At 43.4% G+C, this 27,293-nt stretch overlaps 1 protein-coding gene and 1 non-coding gene across 3 annotated transcripts in view; both read left to right on the top strand.

The window, feature by feature from the left end:
- The first annotated feature begins 11,854 nt into the window (after positions 1–11,854).
- Positions 11,855–11,936, top strand: TRNAL-AAG (transfer RNA leucine (anticodon AAG)). Its single transcript has one exon. It is a non-coding gene; the product is annotated as a tRNA-Leu (tRNA).
- A 142-nt stretch (positions 11,937–12,078) lies between these two features.
- Positions 12,079–27,293, top strand: part of POLR3E (RNA polymerase III subunit E) — a 36,366-nt gene continuing 21,151 nt past the window's right edge. Inside the window, exons 1-12 of one of the 2 annotated variants that reach the window (XM_035132085.2) lie at positions 12,079–12,239; positions 14,294–14,376; positions 14,645–14,695; positions 15,390–15,467; positions 16,660–16,775; positions 18,354–18,436; positions 19,425–19,532; positions 21,071–21,120; positions 23,296–23,415; positions 24,909–24,994; positions 25,558–25,602; positions 26,404–26,495. In XM_035132085.2, the coding sequence (XP_034987976.1) occupies positions 14,341–14,376; positions 14,645–14,695; positions 15,390–15,467; positions 16,660–16,775; positions 18,354–18,436; positions 19,425–19,532; positions 21,071–21,120; positions 23,296–23,415; positions 24,909–24,994; positions 25,558–25,602; positions 26,404–26,495 (865 nt within the window). In that variant the 5' untranslated portion in view covers positions 12,079–12,239; positions 14,294–14,340. Of the gene's footprint in view, positions 12,240–12,553; positions 12,682–14,293; positions 14,377–14,644; positions 14,696–15,389; positions 15,468–16,659; positions 16,776–18,353; positions 18,437–19,424; positions 19,533–21,070; positions 21,121–23,295; positions 23,416–24,908; positions 24,995–25,557; positions 25,603–26,403; positions 26,496–27,293 lie in introns of those variants that run through there. The other variant, XM_035132086.2, reaches the window with a different exon arrangement.

Genomic DNA, 27,293 nt, shown 5'->3' with positions numbered 1-27,293 from the left:
CCGTTTTTATATCTCTTTTTTTAAAATATTCTTCCACCCTCTCCCATTCCCCTTTAGATTTTTGTTTTGGAATATTTCTGATCGCTGCTGTCATCTTCTCCATATTCATAAATTCTATTAATTTTAACTGCCACTCCTGAATTGTGGGTACTTCTTTTTTTCTCCATTTCTGAGCTACCAATAATCTAGCTGCCGCACACGCATATAAGAAAATATTTTTCCTGTCATTTGGCATATTATCTGGTAATATGCTTAATAAAAAATATTCTGGCTTCTTCCCAAAAGTGATTTTCAACATTTTTTTTAATTCATCATATATATTTCCCCAGAATTTAAATATTTCTTTGCATCCCCACCAGCAATGAAAATAGTTCCCTCCTTTGGCATCACATTTCCAACAATTATCATTTTCATTCTTATATATTATTGCTAATTTTTGTGGGGTCAGATGCCATCTATATACCAATTTGAGCATATTCTCTTTTATGCCCATACAGGCTGTGAATCTCATTGAGTTTTTCCACAAATTATCCCATTGTATTTTGTAAATTGGTCTCCCCAAATCCTGGGCCCACTTTGTCATTGTCTCTTTTATTTCTTCGTCTTTTAATTCCCATTCGAGGAGAAATTTATAAATTTTTGATAATGGTTTCGTATTATTCTCCAATAATAATTCTTGTAATTTTGACTTCCCTTTCCCGAATCCTATTTGCTGATGTTTTTTAAAAAGGCTTTGTATTTGGTGGTACTGCAGCCAGCTATTGCAATACGGTTTAATCTCTTCATAAGGTCGTAACTTCCATTGCTCATCTTCTCTAATTAATAAATTCTGATACGTCAGCCATCTCTTGTTTGTACCTTTCCCTCCAATTGATGTCATCTCAAGGGGGGATGCCCACCATGGTGTTTGGGGTTCTAGTAATGGTCTAAATTCTTGCCAAATTTTAAATAATGATTTTTTCGTCACATGATTAGCAAATTGTCTATATTTCTCTTTTTCTTCCTGGAGTAAATAGGTGTGCCATCCGGCCACATTTCTAAATCCCTCCAGTTCTAGGAGTTCCTCGTCCTCCATAACTATCCAGTCCTTAAGCCAGCACATACATGCGGACGCATAATATAGCCTTAAATCGGGGACCCCCCATCCTCCTCTTTCTTTGATGTCTGTAAGTAATTTATATTGTATTCGTGGTTTTTTCCCCAGCCAGATAAATTTACTTAACTCCTTCCTCCAACCTTCAAAAATATCTTTTTTCCCCAAAATGGGTAACATCTGGAATAGGAATAGAATTCTAGGTAAGATTGACATCTTAATTGTAGCAATTCTACCTGAAAATGATAAATTCAAATCTTTCCATCTTTCCAAATCCTTTCTAATTTCCCTCCAAACTTTCCCATAGTTATTCTCATATAACTCAATGTTGTTTATACTAATTACTATGCCTAAATATTTAAATTTCTTCACCACCTCCCAATCCAATTCCGATTTCAATTTGGTCATTTCTACTTGTCTTATGTTTTTGAGCATTACCTTTGTTTTATTCCCATTTATTTTTAACCCTGATACTCCCTCAAAAACTTTTAATACTTTTTTCAAATTTCCAATTGACTCCTTCGGTTCCTCCAATATAACAATCATATCGTCTGCGAATGCCTTTATCTTGAATTTTTTATCTCTTACTTTTATTCCCTCAATTTTGGTATCCTTTTTAATATCCCTCAATAGAAATTCTATTGATAATATAAATAATAATGGTGATAAGGGGCAGCCCTGTCGCGTTCCTTTCTCTATCTTAAATTCCTCTAACACCTCCCCATTTAGGATTAATTTAGCTGATTGTTTATTATAAATTGAATTAATTCCTCTCATGAATCTTCCTCCAAGTCCAATTTCTTTCAATGACCTTTTCATAAAATCCCATGATAGAGAATCGAATGCTTTCTCTATATCCAAGAAAACCAGGGCTGCTTTCTTCCCTGGTGACCAATCTAGATATTCCAATAAATCAATTAAAATCCTGACATTCTTTGACATTTTTCTCCCCGGGAGGAACCCTTGTTGATCTTGCCCAATGATCCTATTCAATATTTTCTTTAATCTATTTGCCAATATATCTGTAAAAATTTTATAATCTACATTGAGTAATGAAATCGGTCTAAAATCCCCTACCTGTCTGCCTTCATCTTCGCCTTTAGGAATTAATATCACATACGCCTCTTGCCACGATTTAGGTATAGATCCTTTATCCATAATATCATTTATTACCTTTTGGAGGGTTTCGCCTAATTCTTCCTTAAATATTTTGTAATGTCTACTTGATAAGCCATCCGTCCCCGGTGATTTTCCTAGTTTCAATTTTTTTATTGCTTCATATATCTCTTGTTTTGTTACCGGTTTATTAAGCAATTCTTCTTCCTTTTCTATAATCTGAAATTCCTTCCTCTTCGCAAAATAGTTGTCCAAATTTCCCCCCCCCTATTTTCTTTTCCTCATATAATTTCCTATAATAAGAATTAAAACATTTTTGTATTTCCTCAAGCTTCCTCAACTTCCCTCCTTTATACATTATCTCTGTAATTAATCTTTCTTTTTGGTTTTTCCTTAATTTCCATGCTAATAATTTCCCTACCTTATCTCCCCATTCAAAATTTCTTTGTTTAGACCACCTTATTTTGTTTTCAATTTCTTGACTTACCAATATAGAGAGTTCCTTTTGCAACACCTTTAATCTCATCAACTTTTTTTCATCCCTTGGATCTTTTACCAATTCTTTTTCCATTTCTTTAATTTCCTCTTTAATTTTCCCCATATTTTTTTCCCTTTCTCTTTTCACTTTGCTTTTTTGCTGAATATATAATCCCCTCACGAAGGCCTTACCTGCGTCCCATGTTGTCGCTAGCTCCACCTCCTCTGACACATTAACTTTGTAAAATTCCTCTAATAATTTTTTAACTTTTTTGATAAAATCTTCATCATTTAATATCCTTTCATCCATCCTCCATCTATAATTTCTCGTACCTTTCTTTTTTATTTTCACCATTATTTGATTGTGGTCGGTTATTGACTTAGCTAATATCTCACTTTTAGCTACGTTCTGTGCCAACCCAGGTGAGAGCCATATCATGTCAATTCTGGAGGCAGTCTTTTTTGCTCCTGAAAAATAAGTAAATTTTCTCTCTTTGGGGTTTTCCCTCCTCCAAACATCTTCTAAATTATAATTATGAATTAAATTTAAGAAAACCTCTGGCAACCTTCCTCTGTCTCCTCTCCTCTTCCCCGATCTATCTAAATCATTTTGTATAACTCCGTTAAAATCTCCTAGAAAAATTATCTCCTCATCTGATATGTGCTCCCCCATCTTCTTTCCCAATTTCTTGAAAAATTCCTTTTTACACCCATTTGGAGCATAAATATTCACTACACAAACCTTTCCTTTTGGCAAGTACAGACGCACCCCAACCATTCTCCCTTCGTCGTCTTGGAATAATTTTTCTGCTTTAATCTTTGGTTTGACATAGATGACTACTCCTCTTTTCTTCTTTTTATGTGATGAAACAAATTCCTCACCTAATCTTTTATTTATCAATACTCTTTCATGTTTCTGGGATACGTGGGTTTCCTGGAAACACATAATATCCCATGTACCTTTTTTAATTATATGTTCTACTTTATTTCTTTTCAATTTATCATTTAAACCATTAACATTCCAGGAGATGATATTAAGATCCATTTCTTTATTAATTTTATTAAAATAAAAATCACCAAATTTTCAAATTTCGAAAGGAAAAAAAATATTGAAATTCAAATTCGACAATTTCCCAGATTTCCCGCCCGGGATCTGGTTTAGAGGAGTGTGTCTGTACTTCTTCCGAGTCCTACCAAGAAAAAAAATTTCTGAGGTTATTTTCACAATCTCTTATTCTATGGGTTACCCTTTTATAATTAAATTCCCCAAGATAGAAGCAGAGGGGGGAAAGCGAGAAAGAAGAGAAGAGAAGAGACAGGAAAGCTGTTCTTTAAACAATGAGTGCTCCCCCCCCTTCCAAAGTGGGAGAAGCCACCCCCCCTCCTTTGAGAGAATTACGCTTTTAATATTACTTATTTTAATTTTACTTTGTTATAGGAGAGATGCAGTAGTCCTTAAGAAAATTAGTCACTTTGCTGAATTTAATTTTCGTCTTCCTCCTTGTCTTCTTCCAGTTCTTTAAATAATTCTTTCTTGTTTCTGTTGCAGAACTTCTCCGCCCCGTCCACCGTTCTGAAAGTTCTTTTCCTTCCTCTGAAAGTAAAAGTGATTCCTTCAGGGTACTCCCATGTAAACCAAATCCCTTGTTTCCTTAGGGCATCTGTCACTGCTTTGTACCCCTGCCTCTTGAGCCTGAGCCTCCTCGGAATCTCTTTAAATATGGCCACCGTTCTTCCTTCAAATTGCAAATTATTTTGCTTTTTCTTCTGTAAGATCTTATCCTTGAGCAGCATCGAGTTCAGGAATATCATAACGTCTCCCGGACCTTTAAAGTTTTTCGCTTTGTCCACTTTTACTCTGTAGATTTTATCTATGTCCAGGCTCAGATCTTCTTCTCTTACTTGTAGCCATTCTGCTAGGCCTTTTATCATTTTCTCCTCTATCTGTTCGTTTGACGATTCCGGGACGCCTCTTACTCTCAAAACCAGCTCTTTCTGCCTCATCTCCAGAAGAGCTATTTGATCCTCCAGGTCTTCTTGTCTCTTTCTCAGCTTTTGTGTCATTTCATCCTCTTTCTCTCTCTCTGCCCTCAGGTCTTTATTTTCTGCAGCTATTTTTTTAATTGCTTCATCTTGTTTTTCTACCTTTGTGTTTATGTCCTTCACTGCTTTATCCAGCTCTTTGTTCTTACTATGTAAATCTTTCATCTGACCAGTCAGTTCTGCTATCATTCTAGAGTTTCCTTCTACTTTGGTCTCCAATGAATCTAGTTTCTCATTTAAGGTTTTATTCATTTCTATTATAAGTTCTTTTATATCCGATAAAGCTTCATTTTCCCCTGCATTTGGATTTGCCATTGTGATTGACTGTCTCCTTGTTGTGCTCCCTGTCGCTGCTGTGGAATTTACTGTATTTTCTTTGTATTTCCTTAAGGGCATTTTCCTTTTTTTTTTTTTTACCGCTTTCCAGTTACCCAAAACAGAGTCCTAAGATTCTCTTTTCTTAGAGAGTACCCTTTTTTTTAAAACTCTAACCAGACATCTCTTTCCTCTGTAGCAATAGCTTCAGAAGGGGTGTGATTTAAAGAAAGTTCGGGGGGGGGGGGGAGTGAGGTTTTAACAAAGTCACACATTTAATGAGACAGTGTATCTTGGCAGAGTTCCAGCTTGTAACTTTCCTCCTCTCACAGCTAGATCCTTGCAGCTGTTGCAGTGAGCTCTTTGATCTTATCTTGCCTTTCCTCCGTCTCCTCCTCCTCCTCTCTCTCTCCCTTCGCCTTTCGCCCCCTCTCCGTTGTCTTTATTCTTTGTTCTTGGAACCGGAAGAGAAGCTTTCAAAATGATTTTACACAGCTCACAGACTCCATCTTGTAATGGAGATCCAAGTTTAGTTCTTAGTTCTTTATTTCGTTATTACGTCCGCTCTCCCGTCTCCCTCCTCCTCTCTGCCTTCCCCTATCACTTCGGGAGTTTGGTCTGTTCCCCGTAATAAAGTTGCTTTCGTGTCTGGGAATGTCTTTCGCAAAAAATCAGCGATGCGTTTAGTGATCCCTTCGACTTAGCCTCCCGACCGTGGTCCGGTTTTAAAAGCTTTTAAAAGAATTCTGTCACACTCACGGTCGGTATATTGTCTTGATACTCTTTGTCGAAGAGCTTCGGTGCTCGCTAGGCGGATTTTCCGGGCGCCGCTGCAGCAGACACTTTGTAATCGCCGCCCAGTAGCCACCAAGTAGCATTCGCGAACGGCTCCTCTCCGCAGCTCTCACCGTTCAATGAGGTGCCGCTGCCGAGTTCTGCCGAGTTTTCGCTGCTTTTTTTAATCTCAATGAGGGACCCGTACCCCCACCTTTCTTTAGAAGGGTTAAGGCGCCTCACCCTTCTAATTTATATCGCTGTCTGCTGTTTTTCCGCTCCGGTATTGCAGGAGCTCTTCTTACAGCGATCCGCTCCCTAGCGCACCCTCACCGGAAGTCCTTTGTGTGTGACTTTATAGCATAATAGCACTTTAATATCAAGGAGATCACTTTGCTGTGTTAGCTACCACTGCCACCCTCCACAGAACACACCTGTTCCATGGTAGCATCCTTTTTCTACCTGCTTTATTATCATTAGTGACATCTTCATTCCCAGTGAAGTTCCCAGAATCCTCAAGCCTAATTCTGAAATGCAGCAGATTTGATGGTGAATCTCTATCTAGACTTCAAACTACATGCTTTAATGTTCATGCATTATTTTATTTTATTTTATTAAAAAACCTATACAGTCATACCTTGGGTTACGGCCGCTTCAGGTTACGCATTTTCGGGTTGTGCATCGCACCAAACCTGGAAGTCCCGGAACGGGTTCCTTCCGGGTTCCGGCGCATGCACAGAAGTGCTAAATCACATTTTGTTCAGAAGCACCGAATTGTGACCCACGTGTGCGCAGATGCGGCGCTGCGGGTTGCGAATGCTGCGGATTGCAAACGTGCTTCCTGCCCAGATCACGTTCGCAACCCGAGTGTCCACTGTATATAGAAAACTAGATATCAGGCAGAAGGCTAGAACTAGGACCTAGCATCTAGATTTCTACATGCAGAGTAATTTTTTTATTTTTTATTTTGTATAGAGGAGCACTCAGTCATGTGATTCCCCCACCTGCAACCCAAAGTTGCAGACTCCTGACTGCATCTACTGCATGTAACTATTGGGCCTCTGGCTCTCCATTCCTTAAGAAAATATTTTTGATGTGACAAGCACTTTCAATTAAGTAGCAGACTGTTAATCATTAGTTAATTAACTTTGTTGCCTTTGTACCAAGCCACTCAAGAGATGAAAGCAATTTCTAATAAGATTTGCTACTTCACTGCAGAAATATAAGACCTATTAGTAAGTCCCCTGCAATGTTTATTCATCTCAGATTTTCATTACGCACATTAATTTGCCATATCCATGCTCTTTGGAGAATTCACTTGTTTCCTGACTTACTAACCTAAAAATCCTGAAATCACCTTTCAGCTGCCACCAGCACTTCACTTTTGAGATATTCTCCTTCTGGGTTTGATCATCTTTGGGGCATATTCCACAGCAAGAATTGCTGGAGGGTACGGTCAGGGGTCCTTTTACCTTTACCTTTACTTGATGGTTACGGACAAGTACTCAGAACTTGTTAATGATTTTGCTGAGATTTGTTGCAAAGGATAAGAGGCTTGAGTTCCTGTATCATGTTTACATTGCCTGACGGAAAGGAAGAAGCTCAAAAATGTTGCGATAGGTACATTTTCAATAAATTTATGAGGAAGAATCTTATCCAAGGCTTGTGTCTTTATTTCGGGGCTCTTGTGTCAGGAATGTCGACTTCATTATTGATCCGTTTTGCTATGGCTGTATTACCTCCACTATTGGAGCTAATTGCATATACACAATAAAAACCACATAAGGATTTGAAATTACAGACTATCAGCTAACTATTACCGGGGGGTGGGGGAATTAATTTTTTTTCTGCATAGCCTTGATGGTATGGAAAAGTTTTCAGCAAACATTTAAAGGTGAATATGGAAGATGCCTGCTGTGTCACTTAATTGGAAGAGCATTCTTCAGGACTGGTCCAAGGAAATGAAAAGTTGGTGTTACCAAATGAGCCTCATCAACTCAAAAGAACAATTGGTGATGCTCCTGCACATGATCTTGATAGCTGTGCTGGGATATTTGTGTTCAGATGGTGCCTAACGTACTTACATCGTTCAGGGTTTTTGTAAACCTTGCACCTTGCTCAGGGGTAAATGGATAACCAGTGTAGATGTTTCAACAAAGGTGTTGGCCATGTGCCTCCATCAGCAGTCTGGCTTCCACATTCTGCAAAAGCTAGAGCTTCTGGACCAGGTCCAAGGGCAGCCCCATGTAGAGTGCATGACAGTGCAATGCTCAAGCCCTCTGTGGGTTTCCCACAGGAATCTGGTTGGCTTTTGTGAGAAGAGAATGCTGGACTCAACAGTCCATTGAATTGCACCAGCAGGGTGCTGTTTCATTCATTCAAGTTAGTATATTTCTAATCTGCCAGTCTCTGGGCAGGATGCAATACAGTTAAAAGCCACCCTTGGTGACCTGGGCTTGGACAGGACATTGTTGTGGGGTGGTTAGGAGTTGGGGAGAAGTTAAGATTAAAGCAAACATACCAAAACCATGCTTTCCAAAACAACACAAACTAAAATGGCCATCCTCTGAAGTTTGCACTTAACTGAATTCTGCAATGCAGTTCTGCAGCCAAATAATGTGTGCAAAATAATGCTACTACTGGATTAAAGTGTCCATAAAAATGCATATAAGTAATGTACAAAAGTGTATTGTATTAGGGGAAATTCCTTTGCCAAAAATTGAATATATGAGAAGAAATTAGCACCAACGTTTGCATTTTCATGTGGACTTTTAAAAATTGTAAACTTGCATGGAAATGTGGAGAACTGAAAACCATAAAAATTAGAGAGAACAAAACTGGCAGATTAACCCATCCTTAAAAAGGTAAAGGGGCCCCTGACCATCAGGTCCAGTCGTGTCCGACTCTGGGGTTGCGGCGCTCATCTCGCTCTATAGGCCGAGGGAGCCAGCGTTTGTCCGCAGACAGCTTCCGGGTCATGTGGCCAGCATGACAAAGCTGCTTCTGGCGAACCAGAGCAGCGCACGGAAACGCCATTTATCTTCGCGCCGGAGCGGTCCCTATTTATCTACTTGCACTTTGATGTGCTTTCGAACTGCTAGGTGGGCAGGAGCTGGGACCGAGCAACGGGAGCTCACCCCGTTGCAGGGATTCAAACCGCCAACCTTCTGATCAGCAAGCCCTAGACTCTCTGGTTTAACCCACAGCACCACCTGGGTCCCTAACCCATCCTTAAGGTCCCCTAAAAGGCCCTGTCACGGGTCTCTGCCAACTGGGCAGCCCTGGTGGTAGCACAACCAAGGCCTTACCTGTTGTTGTATGTGTACAATGTCCCATAATTCCAGGATTCGGGAAAGAGACACTTCCGACCGTTCCAACCTAGTTTGTCATCTCGCCTATCGTAAGCTTGAGCAATAAATGCAAGTCACTATACATATAGCATGCATTTTCATTTGTCAACCCTTCATCGAATCGAATGAACAGGGCTGCCACTGGGCTGAAAGCACTTTCTAAAGAAAACGTGATCTCCATGCTTCGAATCATAGAACTGTAGAGTTGGAAGGGGCCCCAAGGGTCATCTAGACGAACCCCCATCAATGAAGGAATCTCAACTAAAGCAATCGTGACAAATGGCATGCACCCAGATGAAATGCACCTGGAATCTCTTGCAATTTTCTAGAAATTAACATTTTAAAATGAAAAGTTGGTCTCTTGTGTGAGAACCCTGGAGATTTATTAGTCTTTTTAAGTCACTAGTTGCCTGAAGTTCTTCAAGCAACTAACAGTGCATTAAAAATATAAATACGCTAAACCAGGGGTCAGCAAACTTTTTCAGCAGGGGGCCGGTCCACTGTTCCTCAGACCTTGTGGGGGTGGACGGACTATATTTTGGCGGCCGGGGGGGGGGGGTATAAACGAATTCCTATGCCCCACAAATAACCCAGAGATGCATTTTAAATAAAAGGGCACATTCTACTCATGTAAAAACACGCCGATTTCTGGACCGTCCGCGGGCGCAACATGGAGGCTACGGCCTTCTTGCGTCTCTATGACAACAGTGGCAGAAAGGATCTTCCCCATCTGTAGAAACGTAAGTTGCGGGGGCTTGGTTGTGTTTTTTAGAAATGGTGTGAGGAGTGCAGGACCCCCTCTGCACCTTAATTCCCCGAAATTACTCTCCTTAGTACTTTTCTTCTGAACCAAACTGCAAACCAAGGAGTGGTGTTGGCTGATGGGTTCAAAAACGCTTGCAGTGCCAGATTGCCAAATAAGCAGAGTAGGCGCCTGTCTATGGGTCCCATGCCTTTTAGGGGCCCCGCAACAACAGAGCAAATTAATATTGATTTGATCTTGAAAGAAAACTACAATCATGCTTTCTTAGTTCACTGTTATCGCACTAGAGCAGGCATCCCCAAACTTCAGCCCTCCTGATTGGACTACAATTCCCATCTTCCCCGACCACTGGTCCTGTTAGCGAGGGATCATGGGAGTTGTAGGCCAAAACATCTGGAGGGCCGCAGTTTGGGGATGCCTGCACTAGAGCATCTCTCTCTCTCTCTCTCTCTCTCTCTCTCTCTCTCTCTCTCTCTCTCTCTCTCTCTCTCTCTCTCACACACACACACACACACACACACACACACACACACACACACCGGGGCCTCCACAGGGTTTAATCTGGCATTGGGCTGTGGAGAGAAATAAGTGGCAATGGCATAGAGAGAGTTCAGGCGCCTAGAGAATACTGGGAACTATAGTTTGCCCCCTCGCAGAGCCACACTCCTCGGCACCCTCAGCAAACTACAGTTCCCAGGATTCTTTGGAGGAAGCCATGTGCTTTAACTGCACATTGGATGTGCTACAGAGGTGCGGCCTAGGTGTGAACTTGGAAACTTGGAAACATTGTTATTTAAACCTTTCTGGCAACTAGATGGTCTCCAGGAAGACCCTCAAGGTGAGGATGAAGACAATATATTTGCTCCCACCGTCAACTGGTTTTCCAAGGTACGCTGCCTCTGAATCTGCAGGTTCTATTTAGCGACTGTGGCTGATGAGAACATCGGGTGCTGGGTCAGAGCAGAGGACCAGCCGGGCCAGGATCCTGCCTCTCACATATGCCTTTGGGAAGTCCACACAAGCAGGGGAATGAAGGCAATTGTTGCTCTCCCCATCAACTGGTATTCAGAGATATACTGCCTCTGAGTATGGAGGCTCCATTTAGCCTTCATGATGAATAATTGATGGAATCTTTCCCCAAAGAGTAGCCTAATTCTGATTATAGAGTTGCTTTCCCTCCTCCAAGCTGACCAGTCACACATAATAATAATAATAATAATAATAGAGTTCCATAGCATAACCGTTAACTTTAGTGCACTTATTATTATTTCATGCACTGTGCTATCTGCACAAAAACAGCCCTGTCTCAAGTTTCAGATCTTGATGGAGAAGGAAAATAAAGTTATAATTATTATTTAAACAGGGATGAGCAAGATATGGAAGGCTGACTCATCTTGATGGAGAAGGAAAATAAAATAATAATAATAATAATAATAATAATTACAGGGCCAGATAAGATATGGAAGGTGAACTTGGGATGGAGAAGGAAATTTTAATTACAGTATCAGTAATTATTTAAACAGGGGTGTCTAAAGCATGGAAGGCTGACAGATCTTGATTATTAAAACAGGGCTAAGTATATGGAAGGCCGACACAGATTTTTTGTTTTTGTTTTTATAAATTTTTATTAAACAAATTTAAAATAATACATTATCTTTCCACATTGTCAATGAAGGCCGACTCAGATGTTAATGGGGAAGAAAAATTAAAGCATTAGTATCATGGTGATTACTGTCATTTAAACAGGGAAGAATAAAATCTGAAAAGTCGAGCTATACACATTAATGGAGAGGAAAAACCGAAATTAATTACTTTTATTCCAACAGGAATGAATAAAACGAGAAAAAAAACACCATAAACTTTTATCATTGTAATTCAAACCGGGATGAGTAAGAAGATATGGAAGCCAGTTTCCTGCATCTCGGTAGCGTGGCCGAGCGGTCTAAGGCGCTGGATTAAGGCTCCAGTCTCTTCGGGGGCGTGGGTTCGAATCCCACCGCTGCCAGTACGCTTTTGCTCGCTTCCTTTTACTAAAGGGAACTTCTCCGCGACGAAAGCGAAGTCTGCGCACACAGCGCCCCCTGGCGCCCGCGTCCCAGCAGCGCCGCTTCCCCGGCGAGCATTATGGGTAAGAGGAGGAGCCGAGATGTTTCCCCCCCCCCTCCCACGTGCCTTGCCGGAGTTACACCAACATGGCTGCTGGCTGAGATTTCCCACCGCCGGACCTGCAGGCACGTTGCCGCGAGGAGGAGGAGGAGGAGGGGGCCGGGAAAGGCAGCCTCTCCCCTCCACCCCTTGGAGCCACGAGGTAGGAGAAACAGCGCAGCGGCGAATTGCCTCCCCTTCCCGGACTTTTGCAAGCTTCTGGGGTTGGTAGCAGGCTGGTCTATTTTGCAAGGCCCGGGTCGTGTGGATCCTACCTCTCCCTTCCTCCTCCCCCCCCATCTCTCTCCCTCCCCCTGTTGCAAATCTTGGGAGTGGGGGGAGCAGGAGGGGAAAGTAAGGTGTGTGGGGGGGAGAAGAGAGACACGCGCCAGCCCGTGCAATCTTTGCCTAGCAAAGTGGGTGGGCCCTAAAATCTAAGGGGGCATTTCAAGGGGGGCGGTGAACTGCATATGTGGCGAGGGGGCCTTCACGCTCCTTTTCCTTTCTCTCCAGCAAAAGTTACAAGGCCAGGGGTTCGAGATCCAGAGCTCCCCATCTCTATCCGCACCCCAACCCCCCCAAAAAAGCAGCCTCCCTGAATATATGTGAGTTCTGCAAAACCTTCCCATTGCTGCATAGTTGCATCAGCCACGCTCCTTCCCAGCAAGGAGCCTTCAGGAATAATAATAATAATAATAATAATAATAAATGAATGAATGCTTTGAGTGAGTTTTTCAGGCTCTCCTTCCTGAAGTCTTCCCTGGGAATATTCTCTCCTGATCAGGGAGAGAGTTGTTTTGGCTAGGGCAAAAATCCGTTTCCTCTTTCTCTGCTGTATGGTTACATCAGGGTGACTTGGGAGGTTTATTCACTGCCAAGAAAATGATTTTTTTGTTTTTGTTTTTAATGAGCAGGTGCCAATGGACACCTTGCTTCTTTTCCCCAGACCGGGGTGGGTGGGTGGGGAGTTATTAGTAAAATAGAATAACCTCGGTTTCCCTCTGCCACGAGTTCCATCTTACATTGCAAACTTGTTGAAATCTCCTGAGAGAAAATAATTTTCGTCCAGTTCAGCTTGAGCTTTGCAGTCGTGGCGGGACATTTATATATGCGCAAGGGTTCTTAGATAAATGACATTGGGGTGGCTGTTTTTCACCTTATCCTTGGCTGCTGCTCTTTTACCTTTAGGAGTTGAATGTGGGTTTTGCTTGTTCAATGCTAAATTACTTTAGAGCAGGGAGTGGCACTCTGTACTTGCACAGCAGTTGCAGTGACAATGAATGAGCTTTACCAGGGAGTTATTGGTGACTCACTGACCAGCTGACCTGCCCTGGCTCCTGAATTGGCTTCTATTTATTACGCTGCCCTAACACAATATTGGATGAAGGCTGTCCAAATACGTAGATTCCTCTGCTAGGGTTGCCAACTCTCCCCACCCTTTACAGTCCCTGGTTACTTCTGTGCCTGTAGCAGCACTTCGCTCAGCAGAGCTTTGTGGGCATTAACATTTCACAGGCTACTGCCAAGAAATTAATCCGCTCTGAATTCTGCAGATTGAGCAGCTGACCTTATATATACATATTATTTTCATAAAAATACAAGGACTGAATAAAAAACAACAGCCCTGTCTATTCCATGCAACAACAATGCTACACTTCCATGAGGATCAAGTCTTACCTCAACCCACTAATATCTATTATTTATTTTTTACGCATTTACTCCACCTTTTCTCCAGGTGCCATCCATGGTTCTCTTCCTTCCTAATTTATCCCACAACAACCCTGTGAGGTAGGTTAGGCTGACTGTGACTGGTCCAAGGTCACCCAGTGAGTTTCATGGCTGTGCAGGGATTTGAACCCTGGTCTCCCAGGTCCAACACTCTAACCACTACACCACTTTGCCAGGGGTTGGGGGAGGTGTTGCTGGGTCGTATGCCATGTTCATATATGTTAAAAAAACAAAGACAGGCCCTTCCGCTCCCCAAGTCATTGTCCTATTCTCTTGCATCTCTGAACTGACTTCTCAGCTCTTCTGCTATGGTAGCTCATTAGCAGGTAAATATTATTATCATTATTTGTTTACACATCATGGAGACAAACTTTACCACTCATGAAGTTCTGCACATCAAGCTGCTGTTATGCCAAGTTTGCTAACAAAGGAGAAAAAAATAGTCCTGGCTTAACTGAATTTTGGTGATTTCTCTTTCTTCTTTTCCAGTTCTCTTGAAACAATACTAGCAACACCACTTTTCTTTCCATGCTACTATGGCAAATGAAGAAGATGACCCAATTATACAGGAGGTAAATAGATACATGTCTTCCATTTGCATTGGCTTCGGGACAGATTAAAGAACATTGTATGTTTCAGCTTTGTGGTGGTTTTGGCCACGGAAATCAGCGGCGAGTAATTGGTTCAGGTTGGGCTCCATGATGAAGCCCAAATAAATATGGTGCTGAGCCTGAGTGGCTGCCAAAGAGGGTTGTATCGTTCTTGGGGATGATTTTGTAAACTTCTAGGCGCTAAATAAAATGTAACATGCCTTTTTTTTTATCTCCCTCCTTTTGTTAGATTGATGTGTACCTGGCCAAAAGTCTGTCAGAGAAGCTGTATCTGTTCCAGGTATTTTAATTGTTGAATTAACCTGTTTAAAGGAAGCAGGGGCCAAGGAATCTGTTCTCCTTCAGATGTTAGACTTCAGCCAGCGTTGCTTCATTGGAGGCCGGGTGCGCAGACATCTGTGGGAGCCCCAGTGACAACCTGGAGCTTCCCCAAGCTTCCTGTGACCTTGCCTGACCTCCACCGACCCCCACCCCATGAGTCACTCCTGACTCCAACCCTTGTCACTTCAAACCAAGCATGGCCAAGTGATCAGAGTCGGTAGGAGTTGTAATTCAACATCTGGAGAGTGAGAGGCACAGGTGGGGTCCGGGCAACAAGGTCAAACACTCCCAACTAAAGATATAAAGGCTAGTTTCTAACAGTGAGGAGAAGGGTGCCAGCAAATCTCAAATCCTACAAATATCGGGTTGTATCCATTGTGGCTATTGTGCTCATTCAACAGGGCTTCTCCCTCTGCTCACCTCCCCTGCTCCAGAAGGTTGGGTGGGACCCCCAAAACGAAATTGGGGAGAGGAAAGGGAAGTCCTCTTATTCAACATTGGATTTCAGCTGGAAATCATGGTTCATTGCGAGGAGGCTGCCTCTTCTCACCCACCCATGTGAATGCCCCCAGTGACAGGTTTCCCCCATTCTTGCACCAAAAGTAGTGGCTTGTTTTAGCCTTAATAGCAGCAACATCTTTGTGTTTTCACAGTATCCCGTTCGCCCAGCTTCGATGACGTATGACGACGTAACTCATCTTTCGGCAAAGATAAAGCCAAAGCAGCAAAAGGTTTGAGCTTATTCTCTCTCCTTCTCTCTTTTTTTATAAAAAAAGTTGTTTAATAACCAAATCAAGCTGTTTTAAAAAGGTTATGGCTTAGTAGAGCCACTGCAGTCAGTGTGCCAGACCTAGGACAGCCGGGGTGGGCCATCACCAGGTAGGGCTGGGGACATTCTTCATCCTTAACCCTTGAAGGCTGCTGCCAGTACGTGGAGACTGTGTTGGGCTAGATCAGGCACTCCCAAACTGCTGCCCTCCAGATGTTTTGGCCTACAACTCCCATGATCCCTAGCTAACAGGACCAGTGGTCAGGGATGATGGGAATTGTAGTCCAAAAGGGCTGAAGTTTGGGGACGCCTGGGCTAGATGTACAAAGTTGTCTGGCGATTTATTTCTTATTTCATAGAATTTGTATACCTCTTGATCATAGGAGAAAACCTCAAAGCGATCTACAAAAAGGATAAAAACAATAAAATTACCACTAAAATATTTACAGCATAATGAAAAGCACAACAAACCACAGTAGAATAGACTTGAAACAAATTAAAACTCATACAAACTTTCTAACCACCTGAGAAGGGTTGTCTAAATAAAAATGGATTCAGCAGGTGCCGGAAATAATAAGTGAAGGCGCCTGCCCGGTATCAATAAGCAGAGAGTTCCAAAGTTTCGGTGCTGCCGCACTAAAACAATTGAGTTGCTACAGATGCAGTGAGAGTATTATGTGGCACCTGTAAATGTGCCAGTTCCACCGATCGAAGCAGTCAACCATTCCCATCAGGCTTGTTTTCTGGACCCTTGATCACCTTGGTTGCCCTCCTCTGCACACATTCCAGCTTGCCAACATCCTCCTTAAATTGTGGTGACCAGAATTGGACACAGTATTCCACGTGTGGTCTGCCCAGGGCAGAATAGAGCGGTACACTTGCTTCCCTTGAACTGGACACTATTCTTTGGTTTATGCAGTCTAGAATAGCATTTGCTTTTGTATGTTGTCGCTCTTGAAAACCTAATGCATATTTTTTTAAAAAAGATTTAAACACATCTTCTTTTTTATAAAAAAATATCCCTCACTCCTAATACAGGCTTACAGTTACTGTTACAGATTTTAATCGGACACTTTGTGTTTTGGTTCATCTTCCCCTAATTATTCTGTTCTGCTTATTAATTGTCAATGTTCTGTTGATCTACTGGTGCTTAGGTTGAGCTGGAAATGGCCATTGACACTTTGAACCCCAATTACTGCCGCAGCAAAGGAGAGCAGATCGCGCTCAACGTCGATGGCACGTGTGCAGATGAAACGAACACGTATTCCTCGTAAGTACCATTTTTGCTATAGCTCAAGGAACTGGGTTTTGACGCCACCATTGCTTGGCCAGCAGAGTGAGGCAGTGGAGATGTGCTGGGCCTGTAACCGAGACGCCAAAGCCCTAAAACGCCCATCGCTGGCATCTCCTAGGAGAGACTCCTTGTCTACAAAATGTGGGCACCAGCTGCATGCCAGTGTTGGTGATATTGAGGTAGATGGACCACTGGGTCTGGCTTTTGGCATAAAGCGGCTTCCTGAATATAAGATACTGAGTGTTCTGGGGGACGGCAGAGGATCTGCTTTGCAGGTTTCAATCCCTCGTACCTCCAGAGAAAGCTGTGGAAAGCTCCTGCCTTCCTTGGAGAGCGGCTGCCAGTCAGAGTAGACAATACTGAGCTGAATGGACCAATGGCCTGACCCATATTAACGCTGATTTCCGTGTTAAAATCTAAATACGCATATTGCCTGAAAGCTGAGCTATCATACATGAATTGAGCAATTTGTGTTGCAGCTGCTCAACCTGTGGCTCTTTTATCACGTGTAAAAAGATATGTCTGGATTCTTTCCCTCTTCTGGACACAGAACAACCTTCCACCCGTTCTACACATCATTATTTTCTCTAGTAGAGTTGCTTTCAATCGTCATCCTCTATCTGAATCTTTGGGTCCAAACTTAATTACTTAGACGTAGGTCTCTCTTTCTCCTCCTCTTCCCTTTTCTCCCTCTGTCTTGGAGTGCATTTCCATAGTAGACATACTGGTTTAGCAGCCATCCGTCTTCCCTAAAGAACTCCTTTTATTGTTTGTGTATGTGTGATAGAGATATCAAACAACAGCTGGCATTGATGACCCCCAGCTTTCCAGGGTGGAGAAGCCAGGTTTAGATGTGAAGATCTTGATTGTGTCTTTGTTATCCCTTGTCCCCAAACTTGACTTCATATTCTGGTTTGAAGTTGGGAATCTAAACCACAGTTTCCTGGTTCAAGTTTCAGTGTAAACGATGGTTTGAGAAACTCAGGAAGCATAGAATTGCGATACTCCGGGAGAAAGTTCATGGGGCCAATACTCATTCACAATCTGAAAGACCATGGCTTATTGGTTATGTCAGAGCTTTCTAAACTTTTCATGTTAGTGACACACATTTTAGGTGTACATCATTTTGCAACACAGTAATTCAGTGTTGCGTCATTTCCCGACACGATAATTCAGTTTTACTAGCAAACTAACCCCTTTCCAGTCCTGGGAGTAGTATGGAAGAGCATTCATGCAACACAGTTACACACTGCAGCCATCACACTAATGTGTGGTGACACACAGTTTGGAAAGCTCTGGGTTATGTAATTTACAAGTTGTTAACATTGAACTGGGCCTTGGATTGCAATCCCGCACATGTTTGGGGGCAAACTCTGCGGCCTTACTTCTGAGCAGACATGCAGTGCATAACTAGAATGTATACATTTGTACAGTGCACATTCCCCTTGTTTCTCCTTAAAAAGCAGTGAATGGGGTCTGATTCTGGGCTGTGACCTGCTAGTAGAATACCACTGCTCTGGTAGATATAATTGAAGCAACTTCATGTCCTTGCAGGAAGATGATGGACAAGCAAACGTTCTCCTCCTCACAGACGACCAGTAACATATCGCGATATGCTGCTGCAATCTACAGAAAAGGTTACTTTCTTAAAATTTAGCTTTTATCAAATATTTTCTCGTGTAACAAACAAACAAAGAAGGAAAAGTAGAAAAGGTTGACACTTGAATTCTCAAGACTTGTACCAATTTTGGTAGAAGGGATGGGGAGCCTATGGCCTTCCAAGTGACTCTAAAATGCTGTTAGCCTCAGCCAGCCTGGCCATAATGGGAGTTTGTCAGTGAGCTTCCAGCCCCAATTCAAGGTGTTTGTACTAGCATGCAAAGCCCTATATGGCTTGGGATCCAAGTATCTGAAAGAGCGCTTTCCTCAGTATCAACCATCTTGATGCTACAGTTGGCGGGTGAGGCCTTGTTGGTGGTGGCACCATTGGTTTTGACCTGTGGCAGGGCTTTTTCAGTGGTGGCTCCCCAGTTGTGGAATGCCCTCCCTATTGAGGCGCATCTGTCTACATCCTTATTAACTTTCAGGAGGTTTTTGAAAATCTTCCTGTTGACACAGGCATTTGGTGGCTGAAGTGTATTGTTCCTGGCAAATCCGAGATCATTGGATGTTTTAAACGATGACTGCTTTTATTTTATTTCTAAAAGATTTTTATTGCTTTGACATATGCTTTTAGAATCTTTTAGAACTGTAATTGTTCTTAGAATGTTTACAGTTTTTGTTTTTCACTTGTGGATCTGTTTGCCGTCCTTGGCTCCTTTTAGGAAGATGGGCGTGATATGAACAAATACATTTACTAAATAATTGAAATAAAGAAATTCACTGAATAAATACTAGTCCAGATGCTCCCGAAGGGCCACAAATTCCTCACCATTCATTTAACAATTCAAATACTTGAGCAATCACACACATACGGATTTAAAAAATGTCAGGATTCTGTTAATGAGATGATTGGCGACAGTATTTCCATCGTCCTGCCTGTGTGCTCAGGAGTGTGGCTCTGCTTGCTTATTTCCACCCTGGAAAGTGAAAATGGCTGTGAAAATGTCCATCTTTTTCCTCCAGGTGAGCTCCACCTTACGCCTCTCCATGGAATCCTGCAAATGAGGCCGAGTTTCACCTACTTGGACAAAGCGGATGCCAAATACAGAGAGCGGGAAGCTGCTAATGAGCGTGAGTGGCTTGCTGGGCTTTCTCTGTCGACTGGCTAGTTAGATTGTGGGCCTTTCTCAGCGGTGGCCGCCAGCCTAGATGGCTTTAAAAGGAGGATCAGAAAAATTTCGTGGAGGAGAGGGCTTGTCGACAGCTACTAGCCATGATGGCTGTTCTTCCTCCATAGTCAGGAGGCAGCTGTGATTCTGAATACCAGTTTCTGGAAGCTGCGGGGACAGAGGGTGCTGCTGTGCTCGAATCCTGCTAGCGGGTTTCCCCGCGAGGAGTCTAGTTGGCCCCTGGGAGAACAGGATGCTGGACCAAATGGGCCACTGGCCTGATCCAGCAGAGCTCCTCTTTTGGGGTGCAAACGGCTACAGGCTTGGACGGCTCCAAAAGTGTGTTTGTGGAGGATCATCCCATCAAGGGATAACTCAGTGATGACTATGTATTTATTACACACAGAGCTGGAAGCTATATACTAAAGAACAAATTGTCATTATCATTGTTATTAAGATAAGATATCTTTATTGTCATTGTCCCCTTGTGGGAACGACAAAATTACTCAGTTGCTACATCCACTCAGATAAAACATTCTGCATAATCCAAAATTACAAAACCTAATTAAAAACAGTAAATATAATACAAAATAACAAGTAAAATGAGATGACTTCAAAGTCCAGGCTTTCCATTTGAGGCCAAAATCACTCTAGAGAAGAAACTGTTCCTGAGACGGCTCGTTCTTGCCTACATTGTTCTATATCTCCGTCCCGATGGCAGGAGCTCAAAGAAATCCTTTGACTCAATACACAACACAGGGTGCGTTGGATCTCTTGATATGCCTAGTGCTTTTCTATGGCACCTGGTGGTGTAGATTTGTTCTAAGGTGGAGAGTGAGCAGCCAATAATGCTCTCTGCTGTTTTAATAATTCTGCACAGCCCTGCTATCCTGAGAAGTACAGCTTCCGTACCACACACATAAACTGTATGTGAGCACGCTCTGTATGGCACAGTGATAGAAGGCAAGCAGCAGCTTTTGTGGAAGATGGTTTTTCCTTAAAATTCTCAAAAAATATAGTCTCTGCTGCGCCTTCTTCACAAGCCCCCTTTAACGTTTAAATAGTGTCTTTGCGCTGTATGCCTCTATACCTGGGTCTTGGGATTCTCCTCAGGCCTCACCTGCCCCTGCTTCGAACCCCCAAGCATATTTGTCTGGTTGGGACATATACTGGCTTGTTGGGGTGGAGGATGCGAGGAGGGATGTGTGAATGTGTGTAACCTACTGTGTACCAAAGTCAACATTTACATTTGGTGCTTTGCCCCTTCTTGGCCTCTGATCCTCCCCACCACCAGCATGTGGCCCTCAGGAGGCCATTCAGAATGGAAAACGGCCCTCGGACTGAAACAAGTCCTCCCGCCCCTGTCTGAGGTTCCCCTGGCAACTCCAGAAAATGCGGTGGCTTCCATCTTGGAGATCACAAATACCTGCCTGGAGAAATGTTGGCTGTCAAGGCATTTTAGTAGTGATTTTCATGCTCCCCTCCCCCTTGTTATAACAGCTGGCGATTCTTCCCAAGATGAAGCAGAAGAAGACGTCAAGCAGATCACGGTAGGCCCAAACTCCCTATTTAGCAGCACTTCAGAATCTGTAGCCTAGAAATGTATGTAGGAAGCTGCTTTGTACCAGCTTGGACTATTTGTTTAGCCCAGTAATGCCTACTCTGACTGGCAGCTTCTTTAGATGAAGAAGCTGGGGACTGAACCTGCAACATGCTGCCACAGAGCTAAGGCCCCTCCCTCTGTGAACTTCCCGTGTTTCTTTAACCAAGAGTGGCAAAACTACAACTCTTCCAGATGTAAGGAACATAGAAACCTGCTTTATGCCATTGGTTCATCAAGCTCAGTAGTGCCTACACTGACTGGCAGCAGTTCTCCAGGGTTTTGGGCAGGGGGTATTCCTAGTCCTACCTGGAGACGCCGGGGATTGAACCAAGGACCTTCCGCATGCAAGACAGATATTCTACTGCTGAGCTGCAGCCCTTCCCTTTGCTCTTGCACTACAGCTCCCATAATCCCTGGCCCTTCGGCCATGCTGTCTGGGACCGAGTTCACTAATGACTGGAGGCTACAACTTCCTTGCTTTAAGGCTGTGCTTCTCAAACTTGGGTCCTCAGCTGTCGTTGGACTACAACTCCCATCACCCCAAGCTAGCAGGATCAGTGGTCAGGGATGATGGGAGTTGTAGTCCAACAACAGCTAGGAGACCCAAGTTTGAGAAATGCGACTAAGGGAATGGAGTTAGTGAGGGGGGGAGCATTAGACCCAACCTTTCAAACCCATTTCCTTGATCAGCTGAGTCTCATCTTCCCTTTCCTATCAGTCGCATCCCTTTTTCTAACTTCCTGGTCTCCCACAAGTTGCCTTCTGCTTCTTCCTTCGCCAGAGAACCTTCTTGAGTATGCTAGGACAGTGTTCTCCTAGACCAGGCATGACCAAAATCTGTTTCTGGGCCCAATCCAGCCCCTGTGTAAAATCCTAAAAAATTCTGCAATCCTAAAAAAAAGGTCAACAACTTTGGTGGGCCCTCATGGCCCTTCACTTCATCAAATTTGGCCCTCTTTGAAAAACTGCTCTAGACAATGTCCTTCAGCACCAGCCCCAGATGTTGGGCTGTGACTCCCATCCTGTTCACCCTTGAGCATATAGTCCTGTATCTCTGGGTGTCACCACTTCAGACAAGGAAGCGAGGGATATCGTAATGCTGCTCTGTGCCTTTTGCCCTGCACATAGAAAACTTGGTGTGATGCCTCAGTCTGCATAAAAGGACTGTGTAAAAGAATCTGGAAGTAATTCATAGGTGAGAACAGCGTAGGAAAGTAGAGGCAAGTCCTCATCAGCCATGAGGGCTAGAAACCCTTTTCCTCCCGGAAAACAGGAGTAATGACAGGTGGAGCTGTGAAAAAGTGCAAGGCAGTGGTGCCAGCCGCAGCTGCATTGCCAGTAATTTTGGTGGCTCCTTGGTTGGTGGTCTTATTTTTTAAATTGTATGTTCTTGATTGAAAACTAAAAAGTACAGAATTACAAGTGCACAGAGTAAGAGAAGACACAAAGAAGAAGAAGAAACAAGAAACAAGTGCCCATGCAGAAAACAAAACAGCATGAAAAAGAAAAAAGAGATTGTGTAATAATAATAATAATAATAATAATAATAATAATAATAATAATAATAATAATATATTATTTATTATTTATATCCCGCCCATCCGGCTGGGTTTCCCCAGCCACTCTGGGCGGCTTCCAACAGAAAAATGAAATGAAATAATCTATTAAACATTAAAAGCCTTCAGATGTCTTCTAAAAACCTGGTAGTTGTTTTTCTCTTTGACATCTGATGGGAGGGCGTTCCACAGGGCCGGGGGGGGGGGTTAGTTAACCAGACCTTAATCTAATATGGTATTTATAAAAATGAATTCCAAATATTGTTAAAGTCATGTTGATTGTCTCTATTCTGCCAGAATTTTTTCAGTGTAGGACATTGTACAAATAAACGTTTTAGGGAAGAATTATCCCTGCCGCATCTCCAGCAGCTTGATGTCTTTGAGATAGTCCTTTCAAAAACGAACAAGGTTTCTGGCTTCAGTACATTTTAAATTCCTTGTGTACCACTGTGGACTCAGAGAGGATTTCCATACATGGGATTGTGGGTTTGACTAGGTTTCTTCTGTCTGATATTTTTGGCGCTTGGATCCTGTGGCTAATCATGGGGATATGACGCCTTTTCCAGGTGAGGTTTTCCCGCCCCGAGTCGGAACAGGCCCGGCAACGTCGGGTTCAGTCTTACGAGTTCCTGCAGAAGAGGCAGGCGGAGGAGCACTGGGCTCACTTGCATTACTACGGTTTAAAGGTAGGCGTCTGGGCGCATGTGCTTGTATTTAAGCTGCAAAAGTGGATATGCTAAATAGACGAGTGTTTGCACAGTGAGTTTTACATTTTACACTGCCCCCTTTGCAATAAACAGAGAGCTGCAGTTGCATGCAGTCGGGCCTTGATTAATTTAAGGCCACTGGGCTAGACTAACTCTCGAGGTCCCTGTGATACTGTCAGCCTGTTCCTGTAAAAGTCTACTTCTCTGTATGGGGCAGCTGCACATTCCTGCATTGCAGGGGGTTGGACTAGATGACTCTCAGGTCCCCTTCCAACTCTATGATTATGTTGTCTTTTCGGCAATTGCTAAAGATGTCCCTCTTTTAACAAACCACCTAAGGTCTTTATCCCAGCTGGCTTCTGTCTCGGATTTGAACTGATTTTACCTAGGTCCCGTTGTTGTTTTAAATTTGTTTTTATATATGCAAATGTTTTCGCTGCTTTTATTTTTTTTCTCCGTTCTAAATTTATTTATTCAAAGATATATAAAAATACATACCCATTGCAAAGTATAATTTTATAATGCATTGAGATAGAACAGCTACTTCGTCTAAAAGGGAACAGAGTCAGGAGGAGGAAAAGACAAGGGAAGTTTAAAGCTAAAGAAAGAGAAAGTGAGAGAAAGGGGAAAGAAAGAAAAAACTTAAAAAGAAAGAATGTTATAACTTGTTTTATGTTGTGACATGGTTTGATTCAAGATGGGAAGCCATTCATAAGTGAAATAAATATTAAAATAGTGTGTATTCTTGAATACATTAGAGATTAATTCCAAGTAAGCCTAAGTAATACTTGTGAAGTGTTTCTCTCCCCCTTTTTTAGTACCTTTTTGCGATGATGTGGGGAGAGGGGACTTGAAGACTGTTTGCTAGCGTAGGCCAGGGCAGTGCTTCTCATGCTGTATGATGTGATGGACTGACCTCCCCACCGCCCACCCCAACAATTGTGCCAAGGAAGCAGTTCACTTGGTAGACCATGAGACTCTTAATCTCTGGGTTGCGGGATCGAGCCCCACGTTGGGCAGAACCATTCCCGCATTGCAGGGAATTGGACTCGATGAGCATCATGGTCCATTCCAGCTCTACAATTCTATGATTTCTGTGATCCTTGAAGCATTCCACCCAACCTGGGCTGTGGTGGAGTTACTGCAACCAGAAACAGGTGGCTCGCAGACCAGCACTGGTCTAAGAGATGTGTGACACAGGAAGTGTCCATATACTTCTGGTTTTCTCAGTGCATCCAACAGGACTTTTTTTGGGGGGGGAAGCTTTGCTTTCAAAACCCCTTCAAGTGTATCTTACAGCAATTTAAGGGGAATGCCAGCTATTCTGTTTCATATTATACAGGACAAACGTGGAGATTAAAACACGGCGGGGATCTGAGCAGTTGTTCACAGAGTAGCCCTTAGGTCTCTAAAGATTGCTTGGAATCTGTACCCCATCATGAATCTTGGGCTTCTCACCCCTTCTTTCCTAGGACAGCCGTTCCGAACACGAGCGCCAGTATTTGTTTAGTCAAGGTCATGGCATGGCCGGGAACACTGAATTAATTAAATCTCCAAGGTAAAAGGTCTTTCTTTTAATTCCTTGAATTGTTTCGTTAGGGGCAGTTCTGAAGTCGGGGGATCAGAGGCGCACTTTTAATGCATTCTTTATTAGCATGCTTGCAGTCGTCGTCCCCTGCATTTAATAAATTCCAGGCCTGAAAAAAAGCTTGTATACGTAGACTTTCTGTCGGCTTTCCCACCTCTTCAAAGTTAAATGGCCAATTCACAATGCCATGGGCCTAGTTCTGCCACTGCTACCGTCTCCCCAGATGATGTTTGCTGCTGTTACTTTCTCACAGCTGCTCCCCTAGGGCTCCAATGAGCTGTCCTGGCAGGTTTCGTGTTCCTTGCGTGTGGGAAGGCAAAATGGGAGACGAGTTTCTGAATGAAGATTCCCTAGACTGGGGGGCGGGGGCGGTAGTCAACCTGGTGCCCTTCAGATATTTCCGAACACGATTCCCATCAGCCCTCACCATCGGCCACCCCAGCAAGGGATCATGGGAACTGTTGTCCAGGCCGCCATGTTGGCTATCCCTTCTCCAGGCCAGCAATGTGACCTATTCTTTCTCTTTCCCGCAGTGAGTACTTGATGATGCTGGTGCCTCCGAGTGTGGAAGATGAAAAGTAAGCAAGCCAGGGGCCACATTCCATTCTGACCCATCTTCCGGGGGCCGCGTGCCAGTAGTGGGCGGGGCAACAAATGTAAATATTGCCTTGTGCCGGAGCCTGCTTTCTAGGCAGGCAAACAAATCAAGCAGGGGGCGTTTTCTGTGAAGCTGACCTGTTCCCATTCGTAATAACTGTTGTCGCATCTCCTGCTCCCATGCCCCCCCCCCGGCTGATTGGTTTCTTCCAAGCTAATATAGTGTAGTTGTTAAGAGTGGGAGGGCAGGGTTCAAGTCCCCACTTTGCCATGCAGCTAACTGGTTAACCTGTACAGTGGTGCCTCGCTTAACGAATGCCCTGCTTAACGAAATTTCCGCTTAACAAAAGGATTTTTCGAGTGGAGCTTGCCTCGCTAGATGAATGCGTTTTACGAAAAATTCGTCTAGCGAATCACGGTTTCCCATAGGAATGCATTGAAATTCAATTAATGCGTTCCTATGGGCAAAAAAAACAAATTCAGTGCATTCCTATAGGATTCGCTAGACGAATTTTTCGCTATAAGCAAAGACCCGTGGAACGAATTAATTTTGTCTAGCGAGGCACCACTGTAACTAGTTGCTCGGCATAACCTACTTTGCAGGGTTGTCGCGAGGCTGGAAAGGGGAGGGGGAGAGCCACGTATGTCGCCTTGAGCTCCTTGGAGTATAAATGAAATAAAACACTTGCTGAATGGGGGGAGGGCAGCTTTCCATAAATTGCCAAACCTCACTCAGTTCTCTGTGTTGGTTTCCCAAATGGTACCTTTCTTTCCCTACATAGGGACAAGCCTGTAGCCCCAAGTAATGTGCTTTCCATGGCTCAACTGAGGACTCTGCCCCTTGCAGACCAGATCAAGATCTTGATGAGAAACGGTACGCTCTTCGACATTACGCAACTCACACGGCCTCTGTGAACTCTTTTGACTTCCTGCATTACCAGCCCCTCCTGCTCCCGCTTCCTGGTTAATGGATGCAGCCTGCCATATTAAACAGGGAGACACCGGGCCCCACCTGAAAAACATATTTAAAGCAGTATCTTGCCACTAGAAGCAGTCATGGCTCCCCTCCTCCAGCAAAGAATCCTGGGAACTGTAGTTTGTTAAGGGTGCTGAGAGTTGCTAGGAGACTCCAATTCCCCTCACAGAGCTAGAATTCCCTGAGTGGTTTGACAGTCCATCCCTCTTCCCAGGAATTGTTGCTCTTTGAAGGGGAATAAGGGTCTCCCAACAACAACTAGCATTCTTGACAAACTACGGCTCCCAGGATTCATTGGGGGAAGCTGGGATAGCTCAGGCAGTTGAGTATGAGACTCTTCTCAGGGCTGTGGGTTCGAGACCCATGCTGGGCAAAAGATTTCTGCATTACCAGGGGTTCTTTCAACTCTTCAGGTCTATGATTCTAGGATGGTTTAAAGTGGTATGATGATGCTTTAAATGTATAGAGCAGATGGGCCATAGTCCACTGCTTGCAATTATTTGCTCTCTTATCCTATGAACTTTTTACTTCAGTCAGAGATTGGAAAGCCTGCGGACATCCAGATAATTGCTAGACTCTAGCTCCCATCAGCCCCAGCTGGCATGGCCAAGGACAATGGGATTTGCAGTCCAGCAACATTTGGAAGGTCACCGGGACTCCATCCTTGACTTAGGTATTTGAATCTCTAAGGAGTGT

The sequence above is a fragment of the Zootoca vivipara genome, chromosome 14, assembly GCF_963506605.1.
Source record: "Zootoca vivipara chromosome 14, rZooViv1.1, whole genome shotgun sequence".
Lineage (NCBI taxonomy): Eukaryota > Metazoa > Chordata > Lepidosauria > Squamata > Lacertidae > Zootoca > Zootoca vivipara.
Note: the sequence above shows the minus strand (reverse complement) of the source record. Positions and strands in the feature narration are given on the sequence as shown.